Genomic DNA, 15,835 nt, shown 5'->3' on the forward strand with positions numbered 1-15,835 from the left:
TAATCTTTGCAAAAATTCCACAGGGTTCTTTCAAATATTATAAATTCATATACTTTGAAATCTTAAAGGTTGTGTTTTTTTTAGGGATTAAAGTTTGTGTTATAAGCACATTATAATTTGAACTTTAAATTCGTGATTGTAAAAAGTTTTAGGGTCTTCCTAACGAGTTTTTTAAAGGCATTGAATAAGAAATCTTAATAAAAACTTTATTTAAGAAATACAAGTTTTTACTTGAGAAATGCTAACATGTGCCTTTAAGGTACTACTCCCTCCGATCACATTTATAAGCAAAAAAAAACAACTTTTTAAGTTCGTTGAATACCTAATGTATGTGGTTTATATATAGGCGAGATACATTAGTAATTCAATGAACTTAAAAAGTTTTTTACTTATAAATGTGACCGGAGGAAGTACATGTTAAGAATTGTACCTATTTATTTCTCAAAAGTTTTTTTTTTTGACCGAATTTCTCAAAAGGTTGAACATTCATTTTTTCAATAAATTCTTGCAATTAATGAAATCCTTAACATGTGTTAGCATGACCCTTTTTACTGTTGTCGTAATAATAATTACATAACTGATCTCAATCCAATACACCCTTAAACTTAAACTCTATTTCATTTTATTTTTTTTGGTATAAAGACTCAATTTTATAGGGACCAAAAACATATTTAAAATTTTGTTAAATAGAATAGCGTCTCTTTAAAAAATATGATATAGACTTTCTTAAACTGCAAGTGAAGCGATATTGATATTGGGGTAAAAGACACTCTTCCAAACATCTCTTTATAATTTGAACAAACCACAAACTACCGTAGTTTGTCTAAGACAAATATCTTACAATTCAATCTATGTGAAGAGTATAACACACATAATTATAAATGGAGCAAGAGGGGACCAATCAGCCATAGTTCTATGAGTTTTTGCTTCTACTACTTGAATCTTGAAGTAATGCAATTGCATAGATGACAAGTGGCAGCAAATTTCAGTGTTTAGACCAAACAAATTTTAGTTTCCAGTAGTGTTAAATTCTGATCAGGCAAATTTTGAAAGAAGAATTTTGTTTATTAAACAGCTCAAGAAAACTGAAAAATACAATGCCATTTTAGTGCCTTAATCTATTACAACAAGCACAAAGTTGGTGTAATTAAGCTTAAAAGAGTCCACCAAATACACAAACAATAAAAAATGCTCCCCAAATAACATGTCAACTACATAGATTAGGTATGCACACTGCAGCATCTTGATTCTGTTCCTTCCATATTCTTCCGGTGACTCTAAGTTTCAGCTCCTTCCTATCCCCACCAGAGAAAAATAGTGCCATATTTCTTTGAATGATGAGACCATCATGGCTATCCCTAACTTTACGGTGGCTATCTCGAACACTTCGTGGCGTACCCTCCCAAATTAGTTTCCTGCCATTGGCCCCAACTTCCAGGCTATAGCTGTAGTTCCGAGCTTCGTTTTCGTCGCCCATAAACCGAAGGAATGCCATGTAAACAGGGGCCATGCCGAGCTGAAAAGCTTCGAAATGAAGGCAGAAATATTGGCCGAAACAATGAAATACCTACCAAACAAAAGTAAAGTCGGCAAACAGAAGAATCAGAGAAAGTGAGGAGTATATATATACTGAGATAAGATTACATGTTGCAGCGAGAGGGTGAATTGATATGAAGTTGTCCTCATCTGTCACCCGTCAACAGAAAAATAATATAAAACCATTTAACCAATCAAATGGTACACAAATATGTTCCGGCCATCTAAAACGATAAAATACTAGATTAAACACTTACTGTGAGCATCCAGGTTGCATTCTCTACTTCACGGGGATTTGACTTCACATAACGATGGTTGAATGTGCATCCGGTGTGCATGTCCACCTTATGATCATCCCTCAAATGAGCAACGAGGAAGGAAATATCGCCAACAGTGGAACACTCTGATCCAGCATAAGGACAACTATAAGGTCTAAAATTACATACTGTCTCATGCTTAAGCTTGCTGTAGTACGGAAAGATTTCTGGACATCCGAGGGAGTAGTACTTGCACGGTAACTCAAGTGATTCAGCCACCTTCTCCAGTGCTAGACACCTGATATCTCCAAGCTCTTGTCTACAAGTCGGACATCGGTTATGCACCCGTGTTTTGCATGTGGAACATAGTGTGTGGCCATTGTGACACTGCAAAGAAACTAATTGTCATATTTTATCCTCACCTTTTGGCAAACATACACTTTTTGTAGCTTAATCATGGCAAAGATCAACTTCCTCACAGCTCAATTAAAGATACTAACATGAGTTAATCAAAGACTGGCTAAAGTTTCTATGACATGAATATATTTCAACATACAACACCCCATAGATTTAATGGTTAAAATTTCGCTGGATTCACTATTGTGTGGTTGCAGTCATACGTGCACACAAATATTGACAACTGGACAATGGAAATGCACAGACATCAGAACATAAAATAGATATTCTAAGACTACGCCTTATGGTGTTGTCATTGAATACAATTTGATTAATTTCAATAACCTCTTCAACTTCACTTAGGTTATAGTTTAAGAAATAGAATTTTCCTTGAAATACACTTCTGGGGTGCATTAGGCTTGAGTGCAAAATACATTGAATGAATCAGTTTCAACATTATCAATAAAGATATCCAAACTTGACATAACCAACCTGAATCACATTACAGACTCAGAAATTTATAATTTCACAATCATATTAAAGACTAATCCATTCAAATGTACCCCCCTCTCCTAATTTTTTTTATGAAAACCCTAAAATCTTCCAATTCAAATGAAATCATGATAATTAAATAAATAATTCAAAACAAAAAACAGACCTGATGAATTGGAGGGTACATTGAATTAGTACAAACAGGACATTCAAGCAATTCATGAACACTAGTTGCAGGAGCAATGGCGGTAGGACCCAAAATATTATTGATATTTGCACCTCCATTTCTAGCCTTTGTGGAAGAAAATTCAGAGTGATGATGATGATGATGTGAATGGATCTCATCCTCATCCATACCATCAGAAGATGATACACACTCAATGCTATCCAACTCCATCAACTCTCACCAAACCGTTAAAACAAAAACAACCCACTAATCAAAATCGCAAATTTCACCAAATTAATTATCTGGGTATTCCCCTTTTTCTCAAAATTTTCTCCCCCCAATTGTCTCCCTTATTTTCTATCTTTTTTCCCAGGAAAATTTTAAACGAGAAAATAGAGGAAGATTGAAAGAGAGAGAAACAAAACACGGAGAAAACCAAACTCTGTTCTGGGGAAGAACAGAACAGAACAGAACAGGTTCTTTTCTTCGTTGTCTCTGTTTTTCTCTTTCTCTCTCTTCTCTGTGCAACAACAAGACAGAGAAAAAGAGAATGAAAGATGAACCGTTAAATTTCTGAAATTAGATACTTGATGGATTAATCCAACGGTAAGAGATTTAATATTTTTTTTTTTTGAAGGAACGTGTTTTTTGTTGTTGTTGGTTTTTTTTTTTTTGGTAATTTTTCTTTTTGGGTAATTTTGGTTGGTTGTTTCAATTTCAAGTTAGAAAATCACAATTAAAAGAAACTTAACTGACTCCGGTAGAGCACACAATTTCAATTCCAATAAATTTACCTGTTAATAGTTCCTCCACACTCTAACAAAATTCACAAATTTAAAAACAGAAACAAATAGTTTTTTGAGGGAAGAAACAGAAACAAATAGTTGTAACAATAAATTTGTTTCAAATATGGATTACTTTTATTTTCATTGGTTCTTTATTGTAAGTTTGTTGGACCAATTTCGCATGTAATAAAAAAATTATTAATGCAAGCGAAATTCTACAAGATCTTGTATTAAAAGACAAAGAAAAAGTGAAATATATATATATATATATATATATATATATATATATATATATATATAGTCTTTGTTCCATTTTAAATGACTTAATTTGAAAATGTGCATTCTTCATATAACATAATTTGATCATATTTTTCAACTAATATACTAATGTAAATTGTAAAATATAGAGTAAATTACACTCCTCTCCCCTCAAAGATGTTTGAATTACACTCTCCTCCCCTCTTATGTTAAAATATACACTCCCCTCCCCTCTTATTCAAAACATATTAGAAAACTTTTCACTCCCCTCCCCTAAGAGAAGCTTGAATTACATTCCCCTCCCCCCTTATGTTAAAATCTACACTTTACTCCCTCAATATTTATTTTTTATTTCAAATAATCTAGAAAAATAATAATAATCTAACACACTTCGAAAAAATAGTATTACGGGTCTATTTTAATAGAATAAAAAATTAAATACATATTTTTCGCTATTTTTTATTCACAATTTCATTAACATGTAGTTTTAAACCCTATTATAAAATATGAAACAACCAAAAATAAAATTAAAATATGTGAAAAATTACTAAAGACAATAAAGCATGGTTATTTAAAAGTTAATTTTATACTCTAAATTATCAAATCAATAGCAAAATATTTAAATTTAATTATTATTGACATTTAAATTATAAAGAAATGAATTAATTTTTTTTAAATGATGGTTCAAAATTATTATATATCATAAAAATATTTGTTTATGTTAAAATAGATTAAAGTGTAGTGCATATTTAATTATTAAGGGAGGGGGTTGTAATTCAAGCATCTTTGAGGGGAGAGGAGTGTAATTTACTCTAAAATATAAGATGTTGGATTTGTCTCGATAAATATTTTCAAAATATCAAATTTTTATAATTTTTTTTCCTAGTAGTATAGATAGATATTGATGGAGTGTTTGATTTATAGTGTTACATGGGGTTGAGATCCTCTTCATTTTCAAATTAAAATGAAAATGTCAATTATTATAGTTTTAAACTAAATAAATTATATAAATATACATATTTTTAAAACTGAAGACATTGATTTAACCTTTATACATCAAAACTTTGATGATGAAACAAATAGAGATAATACCAAGTAGAAAGAATCTTAACTCATTATTTAGACACAAAATTGCTAATATTGTATCTTGACGTCAGTCATCATTAATTGTGGATATTGATCTCGAAAGAAAGAGAGCATATATTAGAAGAGGAGCAATGCTAGCGACAGATGCTCAACCACTCTCTTTTAGTCACATGCTTTTTAATTGGTGCACGTCATCTAAATTTTGACTAGTTTATTTGGCTACCTGTTAATCAGGTTTTGCTTATTTTTTAATTTTATTTTTTTAACCACTTCAACTTTTCATCCTTTACGACGCCGTAAGCCTGTAACAGTGAGAAGTGCCTTCTCCATCCAACCACCGCCACTATCCACCATTCTTTCTAATTAAAACTTCATCATAACCTACACATGTTCAATTTAGCAATGGGTGACCAAATAATCACAAAATTAACAAGTTGCATAAAACCAATATAAAGCCAATTTGCACCAATTTCAATGGTTTCGTAAATTGAAAATCTTTGCTCAAGAGTCAAGGATCTGCTGAAAAACATCCTCTGTTATTTACTCAATGGAAACCATTGTTTGGAATTTCACTTAGATGGGTTTTAAATTATAAACCATTTGGGTCTTTGTTTCTACCATCAAAACCAGAACTTGGTAGGTTTGAAGATGGGTGTTTCAAAGAAAACTTATTTCATGGGTTTGATTTGGATAGTGAGGATCTTAGTGGGTTGTGGATTTTGAATGAGTTATGGATTTTGGTTTGTGACTCTGCTGAAGCGATATATGCAGTTATGGGTTTTGATTTTGAATGAGTTATGGATCAGAAGGTTTAAGATGTTGAATCTAGAAAGGTGGAGCTAAATAGTACAAGGATATGCAGTCATCTATGGAGTCCAAAGACCATCCGCAGTCGTTGTTTTTTTCTTTTTCTTTCAGAAACCAAGTCATAAAAAAAAATTACACTAACTGGTTTAGCCGGTTATCAAGTAATAGATGAAAAAAAATGTGAATACGTGGCCCTGTGAATGGGCGTGTGCTAAAAAGCGACTGTACAAGCGGTTGTTATTAGCATTGCTCATTAGAAGAGATATAAAATACTAATTGAGATATATTATTTGAACATTCATTTGTGGAACAACTTTTGTGACAATCAAGGATATACAAAGAAGAATAGACATGGACACAAAAACTAAAACAATAGAGAGAAAGTAAAAATACAGTATGAATTTAAAAAAGAAAATTATCATAAGATAGTTATACAAATATCATTTTTCAAAATAATTTAACTTAAATACCTCATTTCATGTTTAGTCTCAATCCTAATTCATTTTTTTAACTCAATGATAAAGGGTCCAAATGATTGCAAAGTGAACGAGAAAACCTAGTAGTATGAAATGATGATAGGCTAATAGCTGAATTGGTGCGAAGTGTAAGCAAATCATTCAAGCTCACTATCCATATTTTACAGGTTTTAGCATAGTTTTCAGACTCGGCTCGGACCGGCCGGTCGGACCGTGAACCGGTGGGTAAGCCGGTTCGAGCCAACATTTGGATCGGCCATGCAGTTAACTCGGTCAAACTCGGTCAAAACCAGTCAAAACCGGTCAAAACCGGTGACTCGGCCGAGTCATGGGTCATACTGGTTTTTTGCTTCTTTTTTTTTTGCTTTTTTTTTTTTGCTTAACTGAAAGTCTGAAACGACGTCGTTTTGCTCAATCAATCTTGACTCCTTGGAATTAAATGTTATTGATGATAATACTTGTGTTGGAATTATGATTTTTTGGGATCTTTTTGGATTTTTATAACTGGGGCAATCTCTGCTTACTTGAATTTATGTTGGAATTGGAATCATACTTTTTTGGGATCTATTTGGATTTTTACTACCAAGATGTATTTTGAGTTATGACTATGTTTTGAATTTGAGCAATTAGCCTATGAAATTATTATTGTTGGATAGTTTTTATCTTATTTTACAGGGGTCATTATTTTAGTTTTTAAAGTGACCGAGTCACCGATTCAATCCGAGTTAATCCGGTTAAATAACTATATAAATTTAATCTAAGGACCGAGTTATCTAACCGAGTCATCCGAGTGGTTCCGGTTCAGTCATGCGGTTCGACCAACGACCCAGTGGTTCGACCATTGACCCAGTGACCCAGTACCCCTGCCGAGTCGATGACCGAGCCGAGTCTGAAAACTATGGGTTTTAGTTTAACCACAAGCGTCGGATAAGATGACAACACAATATCTTATTTTTAGTTTAATTTTGTTTATAACGACGTTGTTGGTGTAAACGTCATCTTTATTGTTACTTTTTCTTTTTTTAAAAAATAAAAGTCGATATTTACCTTAATGACTGATTAATCCAAACTACTTATCTTGAGTTTGATTTAAAACGATAACAAAATTTCGTATGGACTAACACATAAATTAAAGGGTTTTGCTAGAAGACAATTTTTTATAAAGGTGTCTTCTAGCAAGTTATTCTATGAGCATTTGTTAAAAGACACCAACTAATTTTTATGAAGGTGTCTTTTAGCAAAGTTGTAACTAAAAAGTGGAAATCACACCTTGAAGTGTGGATTGCTAAAAGACACTTTCATGGATGACTTCTAGCAAAACGCTAAATTAAAACTATAAGAATTTTAACTTGAGACTTTGAGATTAGCACACTCTAACATCTCAAATCTACATATTACCAAATCAATCAAGGTTGGATTTGTTATTATTAATCTTTGTTAAGAAATTTGATTGTCAGCCTTTAACATAGTTTCAAGTTTATTTTTTTCATTCACAAGTCTCGAACCAAAAATTTGGCGAGAGATACAAAAATCTCAGTTATGTTTTACTCTACTCAATGTAATGTAATGGTTATATAAGTATCTCTTAATTTAACAAGAGTTTTTAACTTTACACCCTACAGATTACAAACACAACAACATTAAACATGTTTTGCGGTAGGATAGAATAGAGATACAATAAAATATAGAGTTGGGTATTTATAAGATATGATACCAATTAGATAACACCATTATTATCGTGTGTTTCAAGCCACGAGACAAATTGGATAACATTATTTTATTTCACCATGTTTTTTTATACATACCTCATGATGACACGATAAAATATATATCATGATAGGACTAAGATATGATATGATATGATAAATTTTTGGGTTAACTTATAATATATTATTGTCTCATCAAACATTTACTTGATTATGTATTTTTGATTAAGTAGTCTAGTAAATAAAAATTTTCCTTTTATAGAGAATAAATAGCGTGTTCGAGGTTCGAAACATCAACCCTATAATATTTTAAGCTCACGTGAACATCTTATTATGTATTTTACCTTGACGACCAAACTGATAGAGTTTATCACAAATGTGATCCTACCCAAATTTAAAGGTTGTAATATCGAAATCATAACAAAAATAATGATATTCTCATCAATTGAAATAATATTTACATATTAATTCTATATTTTAATTAATAACATAAGTAAAAACAATGCTTTAAGTTTTAATAAAAAATAAAATAAGACAAGAAGATAACAACAAAAAACACAAAGGCAACATGCCTCAAAAATAAAAATAAAACTTGAAAGGCAACAAAACCATTTTTTTTCTTAACAAGTAACAAAACTATTGTTGATAAAACTCGAACCGTAAGAAATCGACCAAGACAAAGCTTGGCAAGATATCTTATTCAAGTCGATGGAAGGCTGTAATCACAGGATGAAGCTCCATCTCAATAATCACTACGTACAAATTCACACCAAGAATCTGATGAGGTGTATTTATTTAGCTCTCATTTTTCCATCACTGCTTTTCTATTCAGCCACGCAACTTTTTATGGTTCTTTTTTTTTTTTTTTTTTTTTGTGTATAATTTATGGTTCTTTTCTAATACCATTAAAATATCGACATAGTTAGAGTACACATATTTCAGGTATGAAGAGCGTTAACAACATATTCTCTAATACACACTTTTTAATATACTCTTTTTTATTTGTTATATTTATATGAACCCCAACAAATCATAGATATCTTGTAAATTGCTGGAACACAAATTTAATCAATGAAAAAAGAAGTAAGTGTTAGAGCTATTACAATAGCAACTGGTAAGTTCAGTTGAAATACTTAAATGCTTAAGGCAGTGAGCTGAAAAATTGTTGTAGAAGCAATAAAACCCACGACAGCTTAAATGTGAAAAAAAAAAATAGTTTTTACAATCGCAATGTAATCAATATCCAAAAAGAGTACTGTTCAAAATTGTAAGGAAAAAAAAAATCACTTATTAAGAAAACTAAAACATAAGAATAAGAATTTGAAGTATAGTTTTTTTGTGTTTTCTTTGTAATAAGTTTTATAGAAAGACGTAAAAACAATTTTCATTGGCTATTAGTTATGAAAAAATGGAAGAGAGAGAAAATTGAATGTAATTTACATTTTTAAAAAAACAAGATTAAATAGGATAAATGTTTGCTTACATTTTGGGACAAAGAAATTGAGTTTTTCTTTTGCTTACATTTTGGGATGGAGGGAGTATATACTTGCACCCTATGATAAAAACTATATAAATATCAAATAATTGCCACTGAATCGTTAAATTGTTGGGGTTGGCCACTTATTTTAATTTTGTATGACTGAAATGCTGATGTTTTATCTCGTAAAAGAAGGCAGTGTTGAATCTATGGGCTGTTGCTCTATTGCTCAATAAGTTACGTCAAATGTCCGAGGAGATTGGATAAAATAAAAAGACCAAACAGGAATCAAATAAAGTGATGTACATTTTTGGTTCCTTCCACCAGTATTGCCCCAAAACTACATCAATGAATAAGGTATTCTCACATTTAGAAAACGTATGCGACATTTGGTTTACCTCACCATGATTTGTAATTATGAAACTGACCATGGGAAGTCACTATTGAACTACTCTTATGACTTATAGTACATTGATTTCAACCCAATCCACATGGGAAAATCTGAATCTAACCCTTTATATTATTTTAACAAATGTATCAACTAGTTATTATGTACAAAGATAAACTATAATAAATATCAGCAACGGTTTGATTACATGCTGGCCACAATGGAAGGAAGCTCTGTCTCTGCTTCCTGATCACCACCAGAAACCTCCGTAGTCTATAATACAGAAAACAAACATGATTATGAACTAATTTGATACAACAAAAAAGACAATATTCATGTCATTGCAAATTATACATACCTCCGACCCGTTCTTCTCCTTGGAAAGATAACGATCGAATGCACCCCTGCCATAAAGGATTTTAGCGCCTCTCACTGAAGCCTCACCTCCAACGGAGTCTTCATCAACAACAACAGCATCTATAACATCGTCGCCTGTTCTGATATCGGGAATCTGCACAAAATTTGACCCAATCAAGCCAATAATCTTCGTTGAGTAATATGTCCTTAGTGTAGTGGAAGTTAGGTGAAATGAATAATTAATATAGGGTAGTTGACATACAAATCAATAAGAATATTATTGAAAAATTATAATCGATATTCTAAAGTGACAAAATAAATTAAGACATGCATATATTCCAAGAAGACACTTAAATATGAGGATGAGGAGGAAGTCAATTAATTAATTAATTAATGCCCTGCTTCAATATTGGCCAGTTGTGGAACCTAAAGAAGAGCATTTTTCTGATATAAAACGGCCACCAGCAAACAGCAAGTAAACTCATGGTTTGTAGGTAGGGGTGTGAAGTTTTGAATGTCTATTCTCTATGTTATCTGATATTTAAATAAACATAAAATATAGGTTAATACACACATGTGGGTACAAAGATCCGATGGGTAATTATGTCTAGTCTTTGATGTTATGCACCCTCTGATCAGAGGCTACACCTTCACTCCATATCGCACTATGAAAAAATTGTTCATCTGAAGAAAATAAAGATAAAAGCATACCTCATACATGGCATCTACCAAAATACTCTCTATTATTGCCCGTAATCCCCGAGCACCAGTATTTTTAGACATTGCTTGTCTTGCAATTGACTTGCGAGCGCTTTCCGTAAAATGTAGTTTCACCTGAAAATGAAATGCACAACATATTGTTGTCAGAACAGCCATTTCCATCCCAAGAAAGCCTTTGCCAACAATTCAAAATCTAAATGAGCAACCAATTCCACTACTTTTTTATTTGGTTGATCCTCAATCATTAAAACTACCACAAAGGCATAAACAAACAAGAAATAAGTTTTATTTATAAGTGAAAAGACCCATAGACCTAGAGCCCGTTTGGATTAACTTCTTTGAGCTTAACTACTAGCATAAGCACTTGTTACACTGTTTAGGAGAACTTATAAAAACAACTTTGGACATTTTCATAAGCTGTTTTCAGCTTATTTCCTTAAGACCTCTATGATAGCTTATGAAAACAGCTTATATATATACTAGAACAGTTTAATTTGTGTTATAGATATAATGTTAGGTTGCTATTGTAGCTTCCCGTGCTTAAACTATTGGAGAGAAAACTTGTCAGCAGTGAAATGTACAAGGAATTAGGAGCCTTGTGGAAACTTACTCCATTAATTTGGAATGTCTTCTTGTATTGCTTCTCTAAAGCACTCTTTGGTTCTGTGAGGACCTGTAGAAATTAATGGTATCAGGTGACATTAAAAATGACTTGTAAAGTTAAAAAAACAAAGCACTTTTACGGACATAATTCGAGTAAACAGCACACTTTAACTGAATGAAAAAGGGAAAGACAAAAAACGAAAAACAATGCCAGATCCGAATGCTGTTGCACACTGAGAATCAATAGTCCCTCTGAATTCCTCACCAACCAATTCAATTTCACTATCAATAAATAAATACTCAACCCACTACTGACTACTTCATTCAATAATGAACACACAAAAAAGAGAAATGCATTTCAAGTAAAAAAAAAAACTTGAGTGACCAAGTTTAATGATCACAAATATATAGCCTACCTGAATGAGTTGATTTTCAGTTAACGCTGACAGACTAACAAGAATAGGAAACCGTCCAACAAATTCAGGTATTAAACCATATGCTATAAGATCACTGCTTTCAACCTGTCAAAAATAATAATTTTCAATGATGTACAGATCAAACTTGAAATTAGCTTGGATAGTACTAAAAGCCAGTATGCTTACAAGATTGGTCACAAGAAACTTACAGTTCCTAATAATGATGATGCAATTGCAGCCTCTGTGACACTTCCAGCCTTCATCTTTGCACGTACAGGTGCTCCAAATCCAATAGAAGAATCTTGGCGCCTGAAAGGTGATCAACAGATTGACTGGTTATAGAAACACGGCGCATACCACATTATAAAACTGCTGCTATATAATTTTCAGGATTTGTTCAACCTTTCCGAAATTGTTTTCTCTAAGTCAATGAAGGCTCCTCCGCAGATGAAAAGTATATTCTTGGTGTCAATCTACGTAGATAGCACAACACTTATAAATAAAATGAACACCACAGACAGCTCTTTGCAATTAAAAAGAATTCAAGACGTGAAATTCAACCAATCCAGAGTGCACAGATACAATGATACATATAGACATAAACTTACTTAAAGGTTTAAATAATGAACATTCTTAATTATTGAAATATAATTGCACCCATGTATCAGTTCCATGAATATATCTGATAGCCCCTACAGGCTACAAGCAAATAAATACCTGAAACTGTAATTCATGAAGAATAATGTACATGTACCTGAATATTGTCACCTCTCGGATGCTTTCGGGCTCCCTTCTCGGGAACATTGACAATCTGGATTGGAAAGAATGGAACAAGATCAACATACAAAGGACTGCTAAAAATACTAAAAATAAAATTTCAACTATCTTAGACTTTGCTGTTTCATTGTCATGTTATAAGCAGCTTCATAAAATTTCAAATCCAGCTGTTCAGTTTTTTTTGGTGTTGGTAATCATGAAAAGAACTAACCGTTCCCTCAAGCATCTTCAGTAATGCCTGCTGAACACCTTCACCAGAGACATCTCTACTGATATTAAGGCTCTCGGCCTGAAATGACGAGAAGTGATTTAGAACAGTGAAAAAATACATAGTCGGTAGGGAAAATATAGAAAATAATGGGGAACCTTTTTGGTAATCTTGTCAACTTCATCAATGTAAACAATGCCTTGCTGTGCAGCTGCCACATTATAATCTGCAGCCTGAAATAAATTTATGCAATGTTGATTCAGACTATAATTTATTATGCTATGCTTGCTAATTTATGTTTCTTTCACCGAAGAGTAGCTAGTTACATGATTTCATGAAAGAAACACCAAAAAATTCAAAATTTGATGAATCACACATTAAACCAGGTGAATGTTCTAAATAAGTTTACATCTTTTGTTCAATAACAAAAAACACTCAAATATTGGATACAGTAACATGGGTCGTGTTTGGGTTGTCTAAGGAAAAACCACATTGCAATAAAAGGGCAACCTTGTGCACTAAAGCTCCCGCATACGCAGGGTCCGGGAAGGGGTCCCACCATTTTGGTGTATTGTACGCAACCTTACCCTGTTTTTTACACAAGAGGTTGTTTCCAGGACTTGAACCTGTGACCTTCCAGTCACATGACAACAACTTTACCAGTTGCGCCAAGAAAAACCACATTGTAATATTGTCTAAATTTAACAGTTGTCACAAATTATTTACCGCAAGGAGCTTGTATAATATGGACTCCACATCTTCTCCAACATAACCAGCCTGCAAAGGGCAATGTTAGAGTTAAGACCTTAAACACAAACATGAAGCTTTCACATAACATAAATTAAGATAAAAAACGATATAAATGCAAAAAGACATGCTGAATGTGTCTTATAAATTCCAACCACCTAGAAAAGGAAGTGATAATTCCATGAGGTACTTTCGGTGCTTTTAGTTCTATCATAAAGAAATGCTTCTTATATATATCTACATTTGTTCATTAGGAATTTACATAAATTGTCCATCTATGTACATTTAAATTTGTTCTTATATATAAGAAAATGGCTTTAAGTCCATAAGATTAGATGATGGCAATGGCCCAATTATGTGCATTCTTCTTTTTTTCTGGAAAGTCTTTCAATAGAGGGGAAACAACAACAACAACAACAACAACCAAGCCTTATCCCACTAAGTGGAGTCGGCTACATGGATCAAATGACGCCATAGTGTTCTATCAAAGATCATATTTGGATCCAATTCATTGACCTCTAATTTTAAGTTATATTTATCTACTTTAACATATGATAAATCAGAAAACAAGAATAAAGTGTTCTAACTTGCCTGAGTGAGTGTGGTTGCATCTGCAATAACAAAGGGAACATTTACAAACCTAGCCAAGGTTTTGGCAAGTAATGTCTTCCCTGTCCTTGAAACAACATCAAAGAAAAACAAGTTAAACTGGTTGCCATGAGAAATGAGGCATTAACGAAATTTCAAGGAAATGATCATGGAAAAAGCAAAAGTCCCAAACTCAATTGCCTCCCCCGTCTATTTAAGAAAATGACGATTTCTGGATAGAATTTTAAACCAATGCTGAGCACAAAATTCAATAATATACTAACTCAATCCATTAGAACAATTTGTGATTTAAAGAACAAAAGCATCACACATTAACATCTTACAACACAGAAACGCGACAACACAGAACCATAAGTACGTCGAGAGTGGAAATGGTAAAAACCCGTTTACCTGATCCTGTTGGCCCCATTAGAAGAATATTGCTTTTCTCAAGTTCAACATCGTCGTCATCATCAACAACATCGGCTTTACCATCAATATTTGAATCTCCTGCATGCCTAACATTCCAGATAGTAAGAACATTAAAAAAAAATCATTTTACATAAGCAACAAAAATAAAATAAAAAGTGTACAACATGTGCATGAAAGTAATAACATAACATGCTGAGGTAATATACCAACCACAACTTTTCATGATATATTCTCTTATAGTGATTATAGACTGCCACAGATAGCACCTTCTTGGCCCTTTCTTGTCCAATTACATGTTTATCAAGCCCTTTACAAATCTCCTTCGGAGTAGGAAAACTACCTCCCATATTAGACCCACCCCAACACCAATCTTTCGAATTCCCCGAATCACCAGAGCTAGCAGCACCACCACCTCCACCACCACCAGAGACATCATAATTCCCAGGACGAACAACAATTCCACCACCAGACCAAACTTCAGGAGGATCAACAAAGGAAGAAACAAGAACCCTATAAGCGGTTACATCATAAGGAACATGATTAGGGTTTTGATTAGAGTCTTCGACAAGGGTGTTGGAAGTGGAGGCAGTAGAAGGAGTAGTATTACTACTACCCTTATGGATGAAATCGCCGCCGCGGAGAGAAAGGGGTTTGAAGGAAGTGAAGTGATAAGGGGTGTTGATTAACGGTGAACGTGGTGGAGAGTGTGAGTGACCAGCGTGGGTGTAATTGAATGCGAAGTAGCGTAATTGAGATAACGCGAGGGTTGCTTTTTCCTTTGAAGGTTTTGATCGAAACGCAGCAGCAGCAGCCATAGGGTTGAATTAATTGATTAGATTTGAGATTTCTAGAGAGATGAACAGAACATTGATTCGTGTGGGTATGTATTTTTTGTGTTCAAGGATTTGTGAAGTGAATCTATTATCTATGAATATGGTGTTGTTGTCTTATTCTGAGAATCGAGTTTGCGGTTGCGGGAAGGGATTGAACACATTTTTCATTTTCAGGGTTTTTTATTTATTTATTTATTTCCTTTTATCTTTTGGATTTTTATTTACAGTGGTTCATGTCCAAACTCGAAACTGCAATGTTGCACCACTCATGACTCAACATCAAAACCGCCACAACAACTTGCTAATTAAATAACCACTACCACA

At 33.0% G+C, this 15,835-nt stretch overlaps 2 protein-coding genes across 2 annotated transcripts; both read right to left on the reverse strand.

Moving 5' to 3' along the window:
* Positions 1-1,044: 1,044 nt before the first annotated feature.
* On the reverse strand, positions 1,045-3,406 carry LOC146941336 (E3 ubiquitin-protein ligase SINAT5-like). Its single transcript, XM_085755099.1, has 3 exons — positions 2,848-3,406; positions 1,794-2,180; positions 1,045-1,567 (listed from the first exon to the last, which is right to left on the reverse strand). The coding sequence occupies exons 1-3, from the start codon at positions 3,076-3,078 to the stop codon at positions 1,208-1,210; spliced, it is 978 nt and encodes a 325-aa protein (XP_085611225.1). The 5' UTR covers positions 3,079-3,406; the 3' UTR covers positions 1,045-1,207.
* Positions 3,407-9,679: 6,273 nt separating this feature from the next.
* CLPX (CLP protease regulatory subunit X) lies at positions 9,680-15,670 on the reverse strand. Its single transcript, XM_085755108.1, has 14 exons — positions 14,889-15,670; positions 14,658-14,764; positions 14,250-14,329; positions 13,638-13,688; positions 13,070-13,144; positions 12,915-12,992; positions 12,681-12,737; positions 12,329-12,399; positions 12,136-12,235; positions 11,927-12,031; positions 11,518-11,580; positions 10,899-11,021; positions 10,189-10,341; positions 9,680-10,103 (listed from the first exon to the last, which is right to left on the reverse strand). The coding sequence occupies exons 1-14, from the start codon at positions 15,491-15,493 to the stop codon at positions 10,035-10,037; spliced, it is 1,737 nt and encodes a 578-aa protein (XP_085611234.1). The 5' UTR covers positions 15,494-15,670; the 3' UTR covers positions 9,680-10,034.
* Between the last annotated feature and the right edge of the window lie 165 nt (positions 15,671-15,835).

The sequence above is a fragment of the Medicago sativa genome, chromosome 3 (genome assembly GCF_051527215.1).
Source record: "Medicago sativa cultivar Bolivia chromosome 3, Bolivia_mono, whole genome shotgun sequence".
Taxonomy (NCBI): Eukaryota; Viridiplantae; Streptophyta; class Magnoliopsida; order Fabales; family Fabaceae; genus Medicago; species Medicago sativa.

Bases quoted from the DNA above. Each gene is read 5' to 3' on its own strand.
- LOC146941336 (XM_085755099.1), bottom strand. From the start codon at position 3,078: ATGGAGTTGGATAGCATTGAGTGTGTATCATCTTCTGATGGTATGGAT. The intron at 2,181-2,847 runs GTCTGTTTTTTG...GTTTCTTTGCAG, and splicing joins TGTACCCTCCAATTCATCAG to TGTCACAATGGCCACACACT. The intron at 1,568-1,793 runs GTAAGTGTTTAA...TTTGTTTGGTAG, and splicing joins ATGCAACCTGGATGCTCACA to GTATTTCATTGTTTCGGCCA.
- CLPX (XM_085755108.1), bottom strand. From the start codon at position 15,493: ATGGCTGCTGCTGCTGCGTTTCGATCAAAACCTTCAAAGGAAAAAGCA. The intron at 14,765-14,888 runs GTTGGTATATTA...CTGGAATGTTAG, and splicing joins ATATATCATGAAAAGTTGTG to GCATGCAGGAGATTCAAATA. The intron at 10,104-10,188 runs GTATGTATAATT...TCTGTATTATAG, and splicing joins AGGAGAAGAACGGGTCGGAG to ACTACGGAGGTTTCTGGTGG.